The sequence below is a fragment of the Pelophylax lessonae genome, assembly GCF_965119305.1.
Source record: "Pelophylax lessonae genome assembly, chromosome: 4".
Taxonomy (NCBI): Eukaryota; Metazoa; Chordata; class Amphibia; order Anura; family Ranidae; genus Pelophylax; species Pelophylax lessonae.
Window position 1 is genome coordinate 189,714,980 of NC_138771.1, and position 22,325 is coordinate 189,737,304.

General features: G+C 49.9%; 1 protein-coding gene across 2 annotated transcripts in view; it reads right to left on the reverse strand.

Annotated features, from left to right (window-relative positions):
• The window catches only part of PTPN12 (protein tyrosine phosphatase non-receptor type 12), a 187,582-nt gene that overhangs the window by 96,692 nt on the left and 68,565 nt on the right, over nt 1-22,325 (reverse strand). For both annotated transcript variants that reach the window (XM_082254230.1, XM_082254229.1), the window contains exons 4-5: nt 12,372-12,467; nt 8-46 (exon numbers count right to left, since the gene is read on the reverse strand). In XM_082254230.1, the coding sequence (XP_082110356.1) occupies nt 8-46; nt 12,372-12,467 (135 nt within the window). The remainder of the gene's footprint in view (nt 1-7; nt 47-12,371; nt 12,468-22,325) is intronic.

Genomic DNA, 22,325 nt, shown 5'->3' on the forward strand with positions numbered 1-22,325 from the left:
GACATACCCGTCCCATTTCAAATTCACGACAGGCCATGACAATAATCTAAAGAGAGAAAGAGAAAGAAAAAAAAAAAAAAAAAACTTATTAGCAAAAGAAATTAGTTCTGAATCAAAGTTAAAATCACCGCTACTAATACTTGTGCACATTTCCACTTTGCAACATGTACCACATACTAGAATGAGGCTAATTTACTAAGGGAGTAGAGAATCGTCACCCAATACATTTTAAAAGATTCACTTCCAATTACTAAACAATGTAAAAAGCCAATTCCTCTTAGTACATATATATTTTTAACTCCTAGAATGCATGGTCCACAAATTTAATCCCGTTTGAGCTTTGTCCCAGTCATCTTGGCATTTGACAGTACAGGGGACAGTAAAAGCTATTGCAGGCAAGCATGTGCAGAGTCTGTAAGTGCTTGTGTTTTTTTTTTTTTAAAGTTAAATACATGCTTAAAAAGGTTTGTACTTACCGTAAAATCCATTTCTCTGATTTTATCGATGGACACAGCGCTCCATAAATCATAAGTATTGGGTTAAATTGCCTCCTCCAGGAGTAGGACTAGGCAGAACAAAAAAAACACCTGGCTACGCCCATGGACCATCCTCAGCTTGGTATAAAACCCCCCCCTCTGCTCTAGGTAATCAGTGTATTACCAAGCAGTATTAGAAGTATCAGAACTCCAGCGGGATGGGTGCTGTGGCCATCAATGAGTTCAGAGAAATGGATTTTATGGTTAAGTACAAAAATCCAATTTTCTCTTTTTCGCTCGTCAATGGACGCAGAGCTTCATAAATCATTACTAGTGGGACGTCCAAAAGCAGTGCCAAAAGTAAAATGAGGGGTGGGGAAAAAATAACCCAAGGTTAAACATAAGCGACCTTAACCAGGACAGGAGCCTTAACTGGGTCACAGGAGCCCCAATTGAAAAATACGTTTTTTTTTTTTTGTTTTTTTTTTTAAACGCCCCTCAATATGGAACAGCCCATTTTAAAACAGCAGCCTGCAAAACTTTGCAGCCAAAAGAAGCATCCGCAGATGCCAGAGTATCTACCTTATAGAATTTGTAAAGGTATGCACGGACGACCAAATGGCCGCCTTGCAAACTTGTGATATTGAAGCCCAATGACGGATGGCTCAAGAAGAACTCAGTGCACGAGTAGAATGCACTGACCTCCGAAAAGACTCAGTAGCTGCCAGATACGCCCGAATCGCAGGAACCACATACAAGGTAGGCAAGGCCAGGCAAATTCCTTGGGATGAGCTGGCTTGGGACACAAGGAAGGCAACATAATGTCCTCATTCAAATGGTAGTCAGGGACAACTTTGGGAAGGAATGATAAACAGGGACGAAGAAGCACTTTATCCCCATGGACCACTAAATAGGGACTGCAACAGGATAACGCCGCCAAGTCCGATACCCCGTGGGCGCGGCACAAGAGACCGTACAGGTGGAGCCACATGTCGAACCCCCTCAATGAAGGTACAAACTTAAGAGTGCGTGGCTGGGGGGCGGGGGGGTTCGCTGAAAGAAGATTGCCAGGGCAGACACATGGCCCTTGATGGTACCCAAGGCCAACTTCTGATCAATGCCCTGTTGAAGAAAGGTTAAGATCCGAGCCACAGAAAAGGATCGAGGATGGGCGTCAATAGACTCACACCAAGAAATGTATGCTTTACACGTACAATGGTATACCTTGCTGGAAGACTACTTCCTCGCCTTCACCATAGTAGGGATCACTGATCAAGACAGACCTCTATCCCTCAGTACCTGGCTTTCAATAGCGAACCATTAAAACCAGCGATTGTGAAGCAATATGGTAGATCAGCCCTTGGGACAACTTGTCTTACCTGAGAGGAAGCCCCTAAGGGACATTTATTGCCACCAGACCGATTGGGAGATCCTCGCCCTTGAATTCTCATAGGAATTTTGGAAGAAGCCAGTGCAGGGGATGATACTGGCCTTACCGTGGCCCTTGGATGCCTGCGGCATCTGGCAGAGGAACCTGTGATCTCGCCACAAACCTCGGTATCCTCCTGTGGAACAAAACCTGCTAAAGGAGCTGCATGTAGGGCTTTGAAAACAGAACTGTCTTGAAGGTGGATACCACCAGACTCAAAACCAGAATGTAAATGGGAGAGAGAACCATCTGTGACAGCAGCCGGTGAACCACAGCCTGGGGTTCCTGATGTCCAGAGGGAGAACCACCCTGGTCACAATTAGAATCAGACCTAGGAAAATCAATTCCCTTGACAGGGATTGGGGAGATGGGGGAGATCTTAGGTAGTTCGGACATCACCTGAACCTTCACAGGAATTAAATCCGCACAAGGAGACTAAGGACCTAAAAAAACCTGAAAAGGACAAGCTTTGTCCCCCTCTCTGGGTACCCATAAAAGACATTTTGTGGATCCCCTTAACGTTCTTGAAGGAGGTCCACGAGGCCAGAAACCAGCAAAGATGTTCCCCACCCCAATAATGGGTAAGGGCAGACCTTCATGCTTAAGGGGGTCTTGTCTGCAGGTGCGGAGACGCTAGCTCCAGGCTTACCAGACCAAGGACGCTTGCAACCTGCCGGGGAAGATTTGAAAGATCCATTTCCCTTATTCTCCATCCCAGAAGCATGGAAGAATTTTCTATGTGCTGAGAAGGAGGGTCCTTGTCAGTCTAGGAAAGGGAAGGAGCCTCGTCAATGGCAGGAAGGTACTCTTCCCCCCGTGATATCCTAAATGTCATCAATGGTAGCTCCAAACAGGCCATCGCCTTGAAAGGGCAGATCAGTGAGAGCTTTTTTAGAGGCTTGGTCTGCGGACCAAATTTTAAGCCACAGAATGCACTTAATCCCCACCAATGAAACAAAGTTTGGACAGCACAAAGCTGCATCACAAAAACTGCAGCCCATGGACCAACTGGTCCGCTAAATCAACATAAGCAGCGGGGACCTGCTCAACCCCCAGGCCCTGGTACAAAACCTTGGCCCATTCAGTTAGAGTCTGAGACACCAGGACTGAGGCAAAGACTGGCCTCAATGTCTAACCAGCCATAGAAAACATGCTGCGTGCCACAGCCTGCACCTACCCGTCAGCCAGGTGCATACAGGATGGGGATTCCTCTGCTGGGATCATGGTAGATTTCTTCAACCTGGAAACAGGAGGGTCCACCACTGGTGGACTAGTCTTTTTTTTAAAGGAAAAAAAAAAACCGAAAAAAGCACAGCAAAACATTTGGGGACCACAAAGGGTAATTTTGGTTGTTCTCATTCCTTACAGAAAAACCTGTAAAAATAGGGCACATGAGGAAACACCTTTGGAGTGCGAGGGGACCTATGTATCCGTGGCTAAATTAGCCGCACCCTCCATTTTTAAGTCTCACACACTGCAGTGATAAATGTGTCTACCAGTGCACTTTTTAAATTGGCTGCTGCAGATGGATCTGGGGGTGTGACATTAACCCCCCCATTAACGGAGAAGGAAGAGGAGAAGCTTCGGCACCCCCACGAGGCTTTGGTAGTCTCCAGCATCTCCCGGACTAAGGGAAAATGGCCCTGTGACATAATCAGACTACATAAACATGGCCGCCAACCGGAGACAAGCCAGACTAAGGGAAAATGGCCGTCAACTACAGCATGCTGCCAGGCAGGACACACTATCCCAGGACCCTTACAGAGTGGGGATAGCGGGGAGAGACCCCAGGGTTCTCCGCTGCATCCTCTGCCCTGAGACCCCCACCAGACAATAGGTCATGACAGGGGGCAAAGCGAGTAGGGGAAGCCCAGCTCACTGAGGGATTTTTAAGGATGGGAAGAGGGAACCTGCAGGCAGGTCCAACCGTCCCTGATGGTTACACACATCTATCCAAAAAAAAAAACAACACCAAAAAAGCAGGAGAGGGGGGGGGGGGGCGTACTAGCCCTTCCATGGTTGCAGGTAATGCTCCCCGGCCAGGGGACAGCTGCGACTCAGACCCCAGTCCGTTGGTATGAAACCCTGCGAGACGTTTAACTCGTGGGCAAGCCTCTGTCTGTGAAGCTTTGTTGTGGCCAAGCCAAACGCTTAGCCCCAAGTAAATATTACCTAGGGTGGGCAACAAAGCAAACAGAACTGTGCCAACAGGCCCAACAACAAGGGTCAACTGACCCAACTCAGGTTGCTGCTGCAAGACCCTTGCAGATGAAAGCCGCATCTGCAGAAGATTGGCTGTCCACCTGGTAGTACTTTAAAAAGGTATTGCAAAGAGGATCAAGTGACGTCCTTACAAATCTGGGTTGTTTAGGGCATGCCTAGGGCTCTGGTACAGTGAGCACACATTCATGTGATAGTAGGAACCCTCTCTGTTCCTCTCCATACTTTGGCATCAACAGCTATGCCGAGATGCAGGATGGAAGAGAGACCTTGAGACAACAGGTCTGGTCTGTTTCAAGAGGTCAGGGAGCATCTCCCAGAATTTGGAATATGTCTGTGTTCCAGGTTCTTCTGGGCCAGCTTGGTGAAAAAAGAATCTCGGTTCTAGGAAGCAGTCAAGAAATTCTCAAAAGGAAAGGCATAGATTAGCCTGAAGTCCAAAGAATTGTAATTGCGTGCCATAGCTAGAGGATCCTTGGTCCTGACCATAAATAGAGGTAACTGGTCTTGAAAGAAAGGATAAAAACACATCTGGAGTCCACCATCTTTAAAATATCAGACTGAAGATGTTGGGGTGAAAGGTCCATTCCCCTCGGTATAGGCAGTGACGACTGAATTAATCTGCCTTCCGATTGTCCACTCCAGGGATGTTGCCAGATCACTGAACAGTGTTTTTTCACCCATGAGTTAATTAAGCTTGCTTCCTTTAAAACTATATGACATTGAGTGCCCCTTTGGTGATTGATTCAAGTGTACCTGAAGAAGGGGGTTCCAGTGTTGTAGAGCCATTTTTTTAACCACTCTGAACTCCAAGATGTTAGAAGGGAACTTGGCTTTGGGTGACCATGGTCCCTGAACTGTGAGCAATTAGAATGCTCCTCCCCCCCCCCTCAGAAACTGGCATTTTATTACCTTTCAGTGGCAAGGTAAATTACTTCCCACTTTGTAAAAGCTGGGCTGGAAACCATCAAGCTAGGGAGTTCTGTATTTGATTGGATAGGAGCATAGGCAGGTCAAGAGAGGGAGCAGGTCTGTTCCATGCCAAGATGTGTTCCTTGAGTAGAATTGTGCAAACGCAACAGCCTAGGAGGCGGACATCATAAGGCCCAGACCACTCATAGGAGAATCACAGAGCGATGCTTCTTGATCTCAAGGCCCTAGCAGGATAGGAGAAGCCAGTTAGTTTTCTGAGGACTTGATTTGGTTTTTCCTAGAATGAGACTCATGTACTCCAGATAAAGGGAAGGGTAAAGAGATAATATTTGGAAGTGGATTACCCAACTGAATGCCTTAAGTGTCTGAAAATTCCTGTGGAATTTTATAGATAGCTGGAAGGGAGAGGGGTCCTTCAGAAGATGGTCATCTAGATAATATGTGACCTGAATGCCCTGAGTACGAGGGTAAGAAGAGGTACAAGTACCTTTGTGTATAAATCGGGACATAGAAGATAAGCCAAATGACAGTGTGGAAAACTGAAAAAATTTTTGTCTCCTACTCCGAAGCAAAGAAAGCGCTGATGAGTTAAGTAAATAGGAACATGTTGATAGGCATCTTAAATTTCTACAGATGCCAGGTATTCCCCTCATCTCAGAGACAAACCAGACCCTGCGAATTCCATACTGAACTTTGAAACTAGAAGGCACTTTATTCAGGGATCTAGGCCCAGGACAAATCAGATTGAAACGGACATTTGCCCACTCTCAGGAGAGTGCCTGTTCATTTGGAAGAGGGCTTTGGGGAAGACATGGTGGGTTTTGTTTTCAAAGTCTTGCATTGAAAGGAAGGGCTGAATTTAGCTTAGTAGTTAAAGTCTGGTTGGAGCGCTGAGGTGCTTTGCATTTTGAGGCAGTAGAAATCCCTGAAGGGGGATTTTGGAAACTTCTACTGTGGAAGAACCACCTTTCCTCCTGTGGCATATGTCATGTGACCCACCAAAGATACCACCTCCTTTAAAGAGTATTTGCGCGAGGCATCTTTTACAAGCAGCTGCATCTGAGCAGGCTTTAAACCACAAGATTCTGCACATGTGTACAGAAAGCAGCCATTCTATATTTACAGAAAGCAGCCATTCTGATATAGGACTCCTGGTGCTGCCCTAGTGTCTGATGTAGGACATAGCCATGGCATTGTCCTATTACAACCCTGATCGTGTGTCCATGTATTCCATAGAGGTAAAAACATACCATTGGGCCTGTATAGCATTCTGTGGCTAACTACACACGTTGAACAAAGTTCTGAGGTAGCTGCCAATGCAGGAGTCAGTGCTCAACGCAAAAAAGTACAGGCCATCCCCACAGCATTGGGTCCGGGTAGGACTCTGAAAGGTTTTACCAAGATGTGCTGATCCAGATGCATAGTTTATATTGTATTAAAAGTTAGGAATTGACTGAAGAATCTAAAGTAAAAATCATAAACTAGTTAAGCATAGATTTCTCCATATGGAAAGAAAAAAAAAAAAGGATTTTTGACTTACCGTAAAATCCTTCTTAAGTTCATTGACGGACGCAGTCTCTGATGCATATCAATGGGGTTATACTGCCCCCTAAAGGAGTAGGACACTAGGCAGAAAAAAAAGGTTCCCAGGGGGTATACCTGCTCTTTTCCTGCACAGGATGTATGTCAGTTTTGTATCAAAGCAGTGTTAAGCCCCGTACACACGATAAGACTATCGAACGATCTGTCGTCTGTTTTCTGTGGCATGCTAGTTTGATGTGGAAAGTGAAGAGGATATTTTCATACGAATTTTCCCGTACGACAGAATTCTACTTCAGAAGTGATGTCATGTGTTGGATTGCTTTGTACGTGTTCTTTCGTCTCTGAGCATGCCTAGTCTTGCTCTTAGATTTTTTTTCCGTCATAATCTGTACTAACGAGACGAAAATCGGACGTTGTATTACGGACAAAAATTTTATAGCCTGCACATCAGGATTTTTTTGCCCGAAAAGTCAGAGTCGGCTGTCGAAAACACCATACTAACAATCTGAAAATCGGCAGATCGGTCGTCGGACGAATGTTCCCTTCAGATTTTCTTATTGTGTGTACGGGCCTTCAGAGAAATAATACCAACCCAACTCAAAACAAACAGAGGGGCGGGTACTGCGTCAGTCAATGAACTTAAAGAGAAAAGGATTTCATGATAAGTCAAAAATCCAGTTTTCGCTATCATTCATTGACGGATGCAGTCTCTGATGCATATCAGTAGGCATGTCCCAAAGCAGTGCCATAAAATGAGGGGTGGGAACAGCAGAAAAAAACAAGTCCTCAAGGCTAAACGTAGCCAACCAGGCAAAATAGGACTACGCAGAATAGCAAGATGAAGTCCACCTGAAACAGTAAACACACCCCCCAAGGAAGGCCAAAAAGCCCCCTAAACAGCAGCCTGCAAAACTTTGAAGCCAAAAAAAGGCATCTGCAGATGCCAGCATATCCACCTTATAAAATTTGGTAAAGGTGTAAAAAGACGACCAGGTAGCCGCCTTGCAAACCTTAACCACAGATGCCTGATGGCGAAAAGCCCAGGAAGCACTAAGCTCCCGAGTAGAATGCACCTTAACAGGGAAAGGTGGAACCTGACCCTTAATTGAATAAGCCTGCACAACCGTCTGTCTGATCCATCTGGAAATAGTCGCAGCAGACGCCGGCAGCCCTTTCTTTGGACCATCCGTGATTACAAAGACCGAATCTGACATTTTCGAAAAGACTCAGTAGTCGCCAAGTACACCCCGATTACCCGAACCACATCCAGAGTATGCAGTGCGAATTCCTTAGGATGGTTTGGCTTAGGACACAAAGAAGGTAACGATGTCCTCATTTAAGTGAAAACTGGAAACCACCTTCGGAAGGTAGGACGCATCCAGACGAAGTACCACTTTATCCCTGTGAACCACCAGGTAGGGAGAGCGACAGGACAACACCACCAGTTCCGACACCCTGCACGCAGAAATAGCCACCAAGAAGGCCACCTTCCAGTGGTGGGATTCAAAAATTTTAGTAACCAGTTCCGACTTTCCCAGCAGAATGACCAGCGTGCCCCCTTTCAATGCACAGTGACCAGCGTGCCCCCCTTTCAATGCAGAGAGACCAGCATGCCCCCTTTCAATGCACATTGCCGCCAATGATAGCAGAGTGCCAGCCACACATTGCCCCCAATGATTGCAGAGTGCCAGCCACACATTGCCCCTAATGATTGCAGAGTACCAGCCACACATTGCCCCCAATGATTGCAGAGTGCCAGCCACACATTGCCCCCAATTGCAGAGTGCCAGTCACACATTGCCCCCAATGATTGCAGAGTAACAGCCACACATTGCCCCCAATGATTGCAGAGTGCCAGCGATCCCCCGCACTTACCTCTCTCGCAGCTTCTCTTCAGTCCCCGGCTCCCCGCATCTCCGAGTCTTCAGTCCGCCCGCGGCGCCTCCTCCTCGTCCAATGGCACGGTGTTTGCCTTTCGGCCAATCAGGAAGCGGGAGAACCAGCTCCCTGATTGGCCAGGAGGAGGATCCGTGTGACAATAGCGAATTCTCATTCGCTATTGTCACAGAATGGGCGGGTCGGGGCGCGCTGCTCCGCTCCTTGGCTGCCACGTCTGCGGCTGCGCGGTCCGAGCGCGGGACATTCAATTGTACTGCGCTCGGACGTGCAGAGGGATTCAGCCGGTTCTGCGAACTCGCAGAACGTTAGTAACCGGTTCTATGGAACCAGTGCGAACCGGCTGAATCCCACCACTGCCACCTTCCCGAGATAAGGTAAGCAGGGGAATCTCCCGAATATTTTCAAAAGGAGGTTTCTGAAGAACCGACCGCACCAAATTAAGGTCCCAAGGTGGCAACGGAGGTCGCACTGGAGGTGCCAGGTGTCGCACCCCCTGGATGAAGTTACACACCAGGGAATGGGTGGCCAATGGCCTTTGGGAGAAAATTGCCAAGGCCAAAACCTGACCCTTGATTGTACTCGAGGCTAACTTTTGATCAACTCCCTGTTAAAGGAAAGCCAAGATCCGAGCCACCAAGTAAGAGCGAGGGGGAGCCCCAAGAGACTCACACCACACGATATACGACTTCCACGTACAATGATAAATCTTCCGAGAAGTCGCTATCCTTGCTTTAAGCAGACAACCCCCTGTCCTTCAGCACCTGGCTTTAAACAGCCAAGCCGTAAAAGCCAGCGACTGTAAAGCAGGATGGAAATTTGGCCGTTGAGACAGTAAATCCTCCCTGAGAGGAAGTATCCAAGGAGCATCTGCGACTAGCCTGACCAGGTCGGCTTACCAAGCTCGGTGAGGCCAGTCTGGACCCACAAAAATGACCGGAATGCCTTCCCTCTCGATCCTGCAAAGAAGTCTTGGCAGCAACTTGAGGAGGAAAGGCATAGAGATCAGCCGATACTGACCCCATGGGGCCAACAGCGCGTCTGCGGCATCTGCCAGAGGGTCCTGGGAGCGGGCTACAAGCCTCTGTACTTTTCTGTTGACCCAAGACGCCAACAGATGTACATCTGGAGTGCCCTAACGAAGGTACAACTGCTGGAACACCTCGGGATGGAGGAACCATTTTCCTGCATCCAAGGCCTGTCAACTGAGGTAATCCGCCTGCCAATTTTCCACTCCTGGAATGTGAACAGCTGAGAGAGCTGGAACAAAGCTTTCCGCCAAACCAAGAATGCCTGCCACTTCCAAGGTCGCAAGGACACTTTGGTGCCCCCTTGGTGATTGACATTGGCCACGGCATTGTCTAATTGAATGCGCACTGGACAACCCTGCAGGTACTCGGTCCAGTGGACTCGGCAAAGCCGGATCGCTCTCAGCTCCAAAACATTGATCAGTAACCTGGATTCCTCCAGGGACCAGACTCCTTGAGCAGACAACCTGCCGAGAACTGGTCCGGAAACTGGCAAAGACGCCCCCCCCCCCCGCTCCACCACCCCAGATACAGGTGAGGGCGCAACTTCAGGCCAAGGTGGTCTTGTCCGCAGGTCTGGAGAAACCAGACTTTTGTTTGCTAGACCAGGGTTGCTTGGAAACGCCCGAGGGAGCCTTGAAAGCCTTTGCCTTATCGACTGACCCTGAGGGACGAAAAAACTTCTTGTGTGCTGAAAAAAGGAGGGACCCCCGTCTGCAACGAGGGTCCTCACCCTTGTTAGCCTGTGGAAGAAAGGTACTCTTCCCCCCCACCGTGAGACCCTTAATGAGGTCATCCAGAGTAGCTCCAAACAGGTGATCTCCTTGAAAAGGCAGATCAGTCAAGGCCTTCAAAGTCTGATCCGCAGACCAGCACAAAGTATACCCCGGAGGACCACCGCCAAAACCAACAGTCGGCCCAATATGGGAGCAGTGTACAGCGCACCATCACACACAAATTGCAGCCCCTGCACCAGCTGGTCCAACGGCTCCTCAAAGACAGGAGGGAGACATTTTCCTTCCAAGTCACGGCGTAGTAACAAGAGTAACCGTAAACCCTGGTCTCAGTGCAGAGCCCGCCAGGGAGTACATATTGAGGGCCACAGACTCCACCTTCCTATCCTCCGGATCCTTAAAGGAAGGGGGAATCCTCCACTGGAATCACGGTAGCTTTATTCAGCCTGGAGACCGGAGGGTCCACCATAGGTGGCACTGTCCACTTCTTTATCAGGGACTCCTCAAAAGGGTAGTGCCTAACAATCTGCTTAGGCACCCCAGAGGAACGCTTTGGGTGGTCCTATTCTTTTTTGAGCATGGCGTCAAAATACACGGGAAAAGGAAAAACCTTTGCCGCTCTGGATGGCTTGTGAGTGCCAAACTTAACCTGCGCCTCAGTCGCATCCTCAATTTTTAGGTTTTCACGCACAGAAACGAGTGCGTCCACCAGCGCCTTATCTTGCGTGGCAGGGGAGGTAGAAATGTTATCTTCACTATGAGAAAAGATAGGGCGCGAGGTAGCGGACCCGCGTCTGCGGTGGCTGAATCAGACTCAGAACCCGAGACATCAGATGAGGCAAAGGTAGGCGGAGGGCGTTTCTGAGCACATCGCCCTTTAAAGGCCACCTCTGTCTGGGACACACAAAAGCTTCCAGGACCACCGAAATAGTATCAGAAGACAGCTGGGGTCCGGAGGGCCCTGCAGCCTCCCCGAGGGGGTCAGGTAGGGACACAAGATCTGTAGGGTCTATGTTGCACCAGGGGAACCGTTCAGCAAAGGCTGAAAGGAAGAAGAAGAAAAGTTTTTTTTTTTTTTTTTTTCTCAAAAAGTCCCACTGCGCTACAGCGCCTCCCAGAAGCTAGGCAGCGCGTCGAAGACCCCCAACAAAGAGAGCAAGAGCGACCCCCAGACTCACTGTACCCAGATGCAGCAGGAGGCCCAGAACGTCTGCACAGCACGTGTCAGCAGCAGCAGCTCAATCTGAGAAATAGCCCAGGGTATAGGAGAAACACCTCCAGGAACTCCCAAGCTGAATCTTACATAGAACCACCGCAAAATGGCCGTGCTGGGTGTACCAAGATGGCCGCCGATCTCAGCACATGAGGCTACAAGAAAATGGCGGCCCTGTGCGGCCTGCAGAGCAGCTGAGGACCCTCGGACTCCAAAAATTGGACCGATTGGCAGGTAGGCCCCAGAGACACCTCCCCCCCCCCCCCTGCACGATTGTTCGTCTGGCGCCACACTCCACGTCCCCACATCCGGCCCCGAGCGTGGTCCCAGCTCCAGGGAGCAGGCCCAAAAGCCCCCAGTGTGAGGGGGGGGCAGGTAGAAGGGGGGGTGCGTGACAGGACGGATGGGTACCCGGGAATGAGTCCGATCATCCCGGGGGAAGGGCCCGCATCCAACCCAAAACCAGCCAGGCGAAGAGAGGGGAACATTTACTCACCATACCAGAACAGGCGGGCGTCATCTCCTGACAGAACCCCTATCCGCCGAAATGGGGGGCTATCGGCCAAATAGGAACGCTGCGACTCGGGCCTAGACCCGGCCGTATGCGACCTGCAAGGAACAAGGTCCTTAATCCTAACTAGGCAGATTAAAACTGACATCCTATGCAGGAAGAGAGGGTTTTCCCCCCTGGCACTGCCCACAGGCGTGGCCAGAACTTTTTTCCTGCCTAGTGTCCTACTCCTGTAGGGGAAAGTATAACCATACTGATATGCATCAGAGACTGTGTCCATCAATGAACGGTAGAGAAATTCCTATTACCATATCAAAACTAGCAAAAAAAAAAAAAAAAAAACTGAGGACCCACAGAGAGGCATCGGGTGGCTAAGCAGAAAGACTTACTCCAATGCTGTACTCCCAGATCATCCTCCAGAAATCTACTACAGTATTGGCCAGTGGTCCCTGGGTTGCTATATATGCTTTAGGTCCATACACACCCTAGAAAAGAAAAAGGACAAATCAATTCATATGTCATTTTAGTCTCAATACATACAGTTAAAAGAAAAAAAATTGGATCATCAAAAATGTAGCATTAAAATATAATACATGCTCATGCAGTATATTTATTCCAGCAGTATCATATTCTACTTTAAATATAATAAAAAATGGATTTTTGTAAAATCTTACCGTAAAATCCTTTTCTCTTAGCTCATTGACAGACGTAGTCCTCGGTGATACAGCACCTTCGGGTTATGTTGCCTACACAGGAGCAGGACTAGACAGGAAATTAAAATGCTCTGGCCACACCCTAGGGGCAGTCCCAGAGGGTATATCCTCTCTCTCTCTCTGCCTCAGCAAATCAGTTATGTCAAAAAGCAGTCTTTAGAGATTTTAACCCAACCCAACTCCAAAACAGAGGGGCGGGGACTAAGTCTGTCAATGAGCTAAGAGAAAAGGATTTTACGGTAAGATTTTACAAAAATCCATTTTTCTCTATCGCTCATTGACAGACGTAGTCCTCGGTGATACAGCACCTTCGGGACGTCCCAGAGCAGTATCACAAATGAGGGGTGGGAAAATGGAAATCAAATCCTAATCTAGAAGGCCCAACCGGTGCCAACTAGAAGTTTACAATGCTCATCCTTAATGATGAGACTCAACAAAAAAGAAATTTTTCAAACAGAAAAAAACTCTCGAGGTAGACCACCGGTCTCCTCAAATTGCGGCCTGCAAAACCTTGCGGCCAAATGAGGCATCCGCCGATGCCGTCACATCAATTTTATAGAATTTTGTAAAGGTATGTACCGACGACCAGGTGGCCGCCTTACATACCTGGACCACTGACGCCTGATGGCGAAAGGCCCAGGAAGTACTGAGCGCTCGAGTGGAGTGCGCCCTAACAGGGAACGGAGGACTCTGACCCTTAATAGAATAAGCCTGTACCACCGTCTGTCTAATCCATTTGGCAATGGTCGCGGCAGATGCAGGCAAACCCTTTCTGGGGCCATCCGTGATCACAAAAAGTGAATCCGTCTTACGGAATGATTCCGTAGCTTTCAGGTATACTCTGATTGCCCGAACCACATCCAAGGAATGCAACGCATGTTCCCGATGATGCTTGGGCTGAGGACACAAGGAAGGTAGTACAATATCTTCATTCAGATGAAAATCTGAAACCACCTTAGGAAGAAAGGATGGCTTAGGATGAAGTACTACCTTATCCCTATGAATCACTAGGTATGGGGACTGGCATGATAATGCAGCCAGTTCTGACACCCTGCGAGCAGAAGTGATAGCCACCAAGAAGGCCACCTTCTGGGATAAAGTAAACAAGGGAATCTCCCTGATGTTTTCAAAGGGAGGTTTCTGTAGAACCGACAAAACTAAATTAAGATCCCAGGGCGGTAAGGGCGCGCGGACTGGTGGAGCCAGGTGCCGCACCCCCTGGATGAAATTCCGCACCAAGGACTTGGTAGCTAAAGGTTTCTGAAAGAAGATAGAAAATAACTGATTTGCTGAGGCAGAGAGAGAGAGAGGATATACCCTCTGGGACTGCCCCTAGGGTGTGGCCAGAGCATTTTATTTCCTGTCTAGTCCTGCTCCTGTGGAGGCAACATAACCCGAAGGTGCTGTATCACCGAGGACTACGTCTGTCAATGAGCGATAGAGAAAAGAGGTTATACTTGCCTTCTCTGTGGAACAATGCTGCAGAGAGCCAGTCCCTCACATATTTGGCAGTCTCCAGCTCCATCTTCCAATGGTGTCCCCATAGCAAGCCATTTGCTATGGGGACACAGGTGCACTTCGGAGTCAGGCTGCACACGTCCATAGACGCACAAAGCACAGCTCGGCCATGCCCCCCTTAACAGGATTGGATTGACAGCAGCAGGAGATTATGGCTCGGCTGCTGCCTGCGTCAGACCAGGAATTCTAGGAGCGGTTCTGCGGACGGGGAGAGCGATAGCTCAGTGAGAGGAGGCAGGCAAGTATTTAGGGTCCAAGGGGGGGATTGGAGAGAGGAGAGCCAATGGAAAATTCTTAACCTTAATGTAGGGAATGCATTAAAGCGGAGTTCTGGCCACAAAAAAAAAAAAAATATATTTTTCAATGAAAATACCCCCGGGGCAGTCAGGGCTACTACATTCCACAATTGATAGCCTCTGATCTGTCCCAGTACGCACTTACCTTTTAGAAGAAATACTTACCTTGAAAATTTCTTCTCCAGCGCTGCCATCTCGGATGTGGGCAGCTGAAGCCAGCGTGTCCTCTTCTGCGTCCTCTTCCGTGTCCTCTTCTCCCAGAATGCGCCTGCACCGGCCCCGCTCATCACTTCCGGGGTGCGCGCGTCATCCCTCCACAGCTTCTGGGCATGCCCAGAAGCTGTTTAGCAGGGAATGAGGCGCCGCACCGGAAGTGACAAGTGGGGCTGGTGCAGGTGCATTGATTCCTGGGAGGGATGACGTTCAGCTCCCAGGAATCAATGCAAAGAGAAAGTGACAACGCGGGCCGTGGCCGCAGAGGGAGGAAGTGGAAGAAAGGCAAGTATATTTTCCTGCAATAACAAGGAAAGTAAAAAATAAATATATATATATATATATATCGTAATTATCCATTTCTTTTTCAGGTGACTAGAAGCAAGCGGATGGCCCAAAGTCAACTATGTCGATTTTGTGGCCGGAACTCAGCTTTAAGGTAACAACATTTTGCCTTTAGAACCACTTTAATGCATGGAAAACCCAACTTTAATTAAATGGTATTTGTCATTCAACATAAGTTGCATGATAGGCTTTATTAGTTAAGAGTTTATGCTAACAAATTTTATAAAACAGCATATCCAATCCGAACATCTGGAATAATCAACATCTGTAACTACCGTTCTCAATAGATGGCTGACACATTTTGAGACTGAGCCCCTTCTTCTGAGCCCTCAGAGGAAATGGTCGCAGCACACGCCCGTGTAGAATTGCTACACGCCCATGTAGAATACCAACCCACCGCTGCCCCAGCTTTACTAAAAGTCCCAGTACACCAAAATCGCTATGGTAGCAAGATAGAGCCAAAATAATCCCATCAGGGACTCACCACCCTCTTCACAGATGCGGACGCTGAGTGTCAGGCTGTACGCCGTGCAGTGATCAGAGAGCAAGAGGAAGTTCATAGAACTGCCACTAGAGGCCAACCGCTGAATCACCTCCCCCATAGTCTCCAAAAAACTGAATTTTTGTAAAATCTTACCTGTAAAATTCCTTTCTCTGAGTCCTCCGACAGTCGCCGCCATCTTCATATTCGTCACAATGGGGTAATTGACCTTTGCTCCGTAGGAGTAGCTAGGCAACAGAATATGTCAATATTAAAGCTTTTAACATATCCCCACCCCAGGGGGTGGTCCCCTCAGTCTATACCCTCCTGCTTCCTGTTTCCTACTTCAGTTTCAGTGGAATAGCAGTAGAGTACCTAAACCCCAAAAGAGGGGCGGGGGCGGCGACTGTCGGAGGACTCAGAGAAAGGAATTTTACAGGTAGGATTTTACAAAAATTCCGTTTTCTCTTACGTCCTCCGACAGTCGCCGCCATCTTCATATTCGTCACAATGGGGACGTCCCAAAGCAGTGCAAACATGAGGGGTGGGAAACGCAGCCGCGCCTAAAGGCAACGAAGTCTCCACATCAAAGAAAGGAACCTTACCAAAGGAAGGAAACCAGCTGGGCAACATGAGAAAAAACTTGCTCAATGGGAGCAATAACCCAGGAAAAAAACAAATAACCCAGGGATAAAAAGAAATCCCAAACAGCCCAAAGGTCCAAAACAAGAAGAACCTTGCGGCCAAAGGAAGCATCTGCCGATGCTTGAACAAACACTCCGTAGAATAGAGTGAAGGTGTGCACGGTCGACCAAGTCGCCGCCTTACACATCCGGGCCACAGAAGCCCCATGACGACAGGCCCAAGACGTACTCCGAGACCTGGTAGAGTGCGCCTCCACAGGCATAGGGGAAACTTTTCCCTGCAAGGCATAGGCCTGTTCAATGGCCTGTGAACCAATTGGCGACGGCAGAAGCCGACGCCGCTACGCCCTTCTGAGGACCCCGGAAGGACAAACAAGAATCCGACTTGCGAAAAGATTCAGACGATGTTGGGTAAATCCTAATCGCCCAAACATCCAAGGAGTGCAACTCCACCCCCATCGGATGTTTAGACTTCGCGCAAGGCGAAGGCAAGCCAACGTCCTCATTGAGGTGAAATTCCGAAACCCTCTTCGGAAAAAAAGAAGGGTTAGGTCGCAAGACCACCTTAACCAAGTGAGTGACCAGATACGGACATTTGCAGGACAAGCTGCCAGCTCCGACACTCTGCGAGCCAAAGTGATCGCCACCAAAAAAGGTGACCTTCTTGGACAACATAGACAACGAGATCTACCCGATCCGTTCAAAAGGACCATGTTGTAACACGGACAGAACAAGATTCCAGTCTCAAGGAGGCAGAGGCACCCTCCTAGGAGGGACCAGATGCCCCTGAACAAAAGTGCCAACCAAGGAGTTAGATGCCATAGGACGTTGAAAGAACAGCCATCGCAGACACCTGACCCTTGATCGTAGCCAGCGCCAAACGCTGGCAACACCCTTTCGAAGGAAGGACAACACCCTAGACACAGAGTACGGGCGAGGTGAAAACCCCCTGGACTCACACCAGGCAAAATAGGCCTTCCAAGTACGGTAATAGACCTTCCCCGAGGAAAATTCTCGCATCGATCAAAGTGTGAATTGACCTCAAGGGAGAGACCCCTATCCCTCAGGACCTTGGTTTCAACAGCCAGGCCGTCAAAGCCAGCGACTGTAAAGCAGGATGGAATATCAGCCCTTGAGACCGGAGATCTTCTCGAAGAGGCAGACGCCACGGGGCGTCGACCGCCAAATGCACGAGGTCTGCGCACCAGGACCGGCGAGGCCAGTCCGGTGCCACAAGAATCACTGTGTACTGGTTCCGAGTGCAACCTGCGAAGGAACCTGGACAGCCATTGAAACGGTGAAAACGCATACATCAGTCGGTACTGATGCCACGGAGCTACCAACGCGTCTGACGCGTCTGCCCGAGGATCGCGCGGCCTTGCCACGAATCTTTTCACCTTGCTGTTCAGACGAGACGCGAACAGGTCTACCTCCGGAAGACCCCACTTCGCGCACCACATCTGGAAGACATCCGGGTGGAAGGACCATTCCCCCTGGTCCAGGGACTGGAGGCTGCAGATAATCCGCCTGAGAGTTATCCACCCCCGGAACGTGAACCGCCGATATCGCCAGGACGGGTGTCTCGGCCCAAGACAGAATGTCGGCCACTTCCCGAGCCGCTCGGGCTCTCTTGGTGCCCCCTTGGTGATTGACGTAAGCCACCGCCGTGGCATTGTCCGTCTGCACCCGAACCGGACAGCCCTGCAGCCCATCCGGCCAACGTTGAAGGCAGAGATTCATCGCACGCAATTCCAGAATGTTGATCAGAAGGGAGGAGACCTCCCCTGACCAAGTTCCCAGGGCGGACAGAACGCCCAGAACACCACCCCAGCCCGACAGGCTGGCATCCGTGGTGACCACCGTCCATGAGAGAGGACGAAAAGACTTGCCCCCCCGACACCGCCGGGGACTGGAGCCACCACAGAAGATCCCTTCTGGTGCGATGGCCCAACAAAATCTGGAGATCCAGAGATAGCGGTCACCCGTCCCACCTGGACAGGATCTCCGCTTGGAGACCCGCGTGTGAAACTGGGCGAAGAGAATCGCCTCGAAAGCCGAGACCATCAATCCCAGACATCTCATGCTCGTCCGGAGTGACGAGCACGGAACGTCCCTGAGGGACCTGACTCCTTCCTGAAGAGTCCTGAGTTTGTCGTCCGGTAGGAAGATCTCCGCCTGGACCGAGTCCAGAAACATTCCCAGGTAGGGAAGACGAATCGACAGACACAGCGTCGACTTTGGAAAATTTATCGTCCAACCAAACTCCTGTAGAGTCAGCATCGTGATGGACAGGTCCTCCTCCAGACCCTGGCTGGTCGCAGACCGAACCAGAACATCTTCCAGATACCCCAGGACAGAGATGCCCTGGGCTCTCAACAAAACCAGAAACCGGTGCAAGCACCTTGGCGAAAAAACCGTGGAGCCGAAGCGAGACCAAAAGGTAACGCCACGAATAGGTAGAGATCCTCCGCAATGGCGAACCGAAGGTACCTCTGGTGACCCTCGAAAAACGGGATGTGAAGGCACGCATCCTTCAAGTAGATGGAAGCCATGAATTCCCCCGGAAACAGGGCAGCCACCACCGACCGCAGGGATTCCATGCGGAACTTGCGAACCCGCACAAAGCGGTCCAGAGCCTGTAAGTCCAGAATAGGATGCACCCTGCCCTCCTTCCAGGGCACAGAGAACAGATTGGAAGAGAACCCCCGAAATCTGTCCCGATGAGGCACCGGAACCGCCTGAGGGAAAAAATCTGCTCTCCGGCCGAGAGAGAAAACTCGATCTTGTAGCCAGAACGAACGATTTCCTGAACCCACCTGTCCCGAACACGGGCCAACCAGGGTTGAAGAAAAACCGAGCAAGCGTCCCCCCACCCCAGAACTGGGGGAGGGTGCCCCTTCAGGCCGCATTGTTATGGGCAGCGGATCCGGACTGGCCGGACTTATGCTTACCCGACCACGGCTTCTTTTGGGAGCCTTGGCCTTTGAATGGTTCTCCCCTATAGGGCGACCGAAAGGCACGAAAGGACCCCTGAGAGGGCCGAAAAGAAGCATGCTACTTACCATGAGCAGCCTTAGCCTGGTGGGATCGGGGCAGGAGCGTGCTCTCACCAGCCGTGACCCCCTTTATCAGTGCATCCAAGGATTCGCCAAAAAGGCGAGATCCATCATAGGGCAGATTGGCTAATGTCTTGCGTGAAGATTGGTCCACAGACCAACACTTCAACCAAACCAGGCAGCGAGACAATACCGCCACACTGTGTACACGTGCAGCCAATGGTACTATATCCAGGGCCGCATCACACAAATACACGACACCCTGATGGACTTTATCCACCATATCCAATGTCGCCGGTGAGGCTGAATCAGCCACCAGGACGCGCCTGAGTGCCTGCGTCCAATTCGCGACAGCCTGGGCTGCCCTAAGCGAAGCAAATAGAGCCTTTAGCATAGAACCCGTAATAGAGTAAGCATGACGGGCAAGAGACTCCAGCCTCCTGCCCGTAGCATCCCGGAACACCGAGGTATCCTCTGCAGGAATCGCAGTGGACCTATTCATCAGTAGCGGGCGTGAAAGGATAATGCAGCCTGAACCTACTTGGTACAGCAAAAGGCTTGCGTATACTGCGCCATTGTTCCTTAACAGCGCGCTGAAAATCATCAGTGCAGGGAAAGACCTGCGATGTCTTGCGTCTTTTCTGCGTCCCATAAGCTGCCAGGGCAGCAGGGGGACGTGGTTCAACCCGTAAACGCAGTGTTTGCTTGATAGAAGCAACCAAGTCATTCATGAGTGCAAGCTCTTCAGGCGAGCCAGGGGGAGAATAATCCACCCCTTCTACCTCAGCCTCCACCTCGGACCCCACAAGACCCAGGGAGGAACGGGACCCCGATAAGGAGACCCCAGCTATAGCAGCCCCATCACCAGCACCCTCTGATCAGAGGAGATTGAAAACTCTGGGTCGTTGTGTGGATTGAACAGCCACAAGCATTAGCACCTGAGCAGCAAGATTAGCCACAACCGCAGCCAAAACCCCCCCTGGGGGGGAAAACAGCCCTTGGTCACCCACCAAGTGGTAGGAAATTTGTGTCCCTGAGAATCCATTGCCCCAATGATAAGCCGGAAAATAAAGGGTTTATTGCCCCTTAAACAAGCGCGGCGAGCGCTGCCTACCGCACACACACACACTGGCACAATTTTTACCCCCACCGGGAGAAAAAGGCTCAACACAGGCAAGGATAAAGGGATAGGGAGGTAAAAACCTGTAGAGACCATCGCTGCTGCCTCGATCGGTGCACCCAGGGAGGGGAAGCGATGCAACACAGGGCGCTCCATGAAAGCCTATGGAAGGCTACAAGAAAATGGCCGCCCGCAGTGATACCATGCGGCCGGAGCGAGCGCTGCCAAAATGGCGCCGTTTGGTGCCGAAACCGCCGCTCCTCCACCTCAGCGAGGTGGACCAAACATAGCATAGCATGTAAAAACATGGCGGACCGCCGCAGCGGTCGCTGAAAGTGCCCCAAACATGATAAAAATCATGCCCCACAGCACACAGCCGTTCACACATACACAAACTGACAGACAGTGCAGCACAGCCCCCCTCCTTGCAGCCCACAGCATGCAGCCAGAGAGATAGGGATTTCAATAGTCCCAGACTGACACCCCCCCCAACAGACAGGTCCCCACATAGATACACTTACCTCCTAATGGCGTGGGGAACCCGCACAGGCAAACATGTGGCAGGGAGATTCGCATCCAGGACGCAAAAAAATCGGGGTTAAGAAACCGCACAGCGTCCAGTGAGGTAGCCACCTCACCAATCATCCCTGCACCGAACAGGGATGGGTCGTTCACTGTGCCAGGAGCGTTACCTGGCTGAACGCTCGAAGGCAGGCTGGGAAGCCACTGACCCACAACCTGCTAACAGGGGGATCAGCCCGAGACCCAGCCCGCACGAATCCTCTTCATCAGAAGAACTAACTAATGCTGACAAAAAGAACAGCTAAGTAAAGAGAGAGAAAAAACTCAAACAAAAAATCAAAAAAGAAGATAAAGGCTGAGACAAAATGCCCCAGCATAGAGACATCCAGCTACATCCAGTTACTCCTGACAAGCTAGACATTGAAACTGGAGTAGGAAACAGGAAGCAGGAGGGTATAGACTGAGGGGACCACCCCCTGGGGTGGGGATATGTTAAAAGCTTTAATATTGACATATTCTGTTGCCTAGCTACTCCTACGGAGCAAAGTCTAATACCCCATTGTGACGAATATGAAGATGGCGGCGACTGTCGGAGGACGTAAGAGAAACATGGGCGCTTATAGTGTGAAACTACAAGAAAATGGTCGCCGGACTACACAAATATGGCCGCCGAAAATTACAGCAGCCAGCCACAACATGGCAGCTGCACTGGATCTACGATATCCAGTTCATCGCCCAGTCTGGCAGTTGATTGCAGTTCTCACAGGAACAGAAAAAAAATAAAAAAAAGGAGGTGGAGGAGGTGGTCCCTTCGGTGGCCATAGGACGCTATTGATTATCCTGCTATTCTATGCCAAGAAAGCTATCTTGTTGCACTGGAAGAAGGTGTCCCCTCCTTCGTTGGAATTTTGGAAGGGGATGGTGAATGCTGTCCTACCTTGGCATAAGGCTACCTATGTGTCCCAGGGGTTGTCTCCGAAAATTTGAGAAGGTGTGGAAGGCTTGGGTGGAATCTACAGAGACCGTGGGATAGTTTAATTTAGGTAACGACTTCACCGTAGTTGTCCATTTAGGCCCAATCTTTCTCTAGTGTTTTTCAGTCTGGGGATGTCTCCACTATTTAGTTGTATGCTATAATCCAGCTGTAATGTGATGTATTTGTATCCTGTACCTTTATGGATGGAAGGGTGGCTGGGGGTGGGCTGCTCCTCTCCAGTCGCCTCAGGGCCCTATTACTCCGTTCTGTTGGATGCGCTGCCCAGGCGTTGGGGGGAGGGGGGGTGGCTTATGTTTTTGGTTGTTATGCCGTCCCGCCTGTAACAAGGACTGGTATTTGTTATTGTCTGTATTTTTCTTGTTGCAATACTTATAAAGAATTAAAAAAAAAAAAAAAAAGCTAGGACCAGAGATCCCAGCAAGCAACTAGGTCTTTACT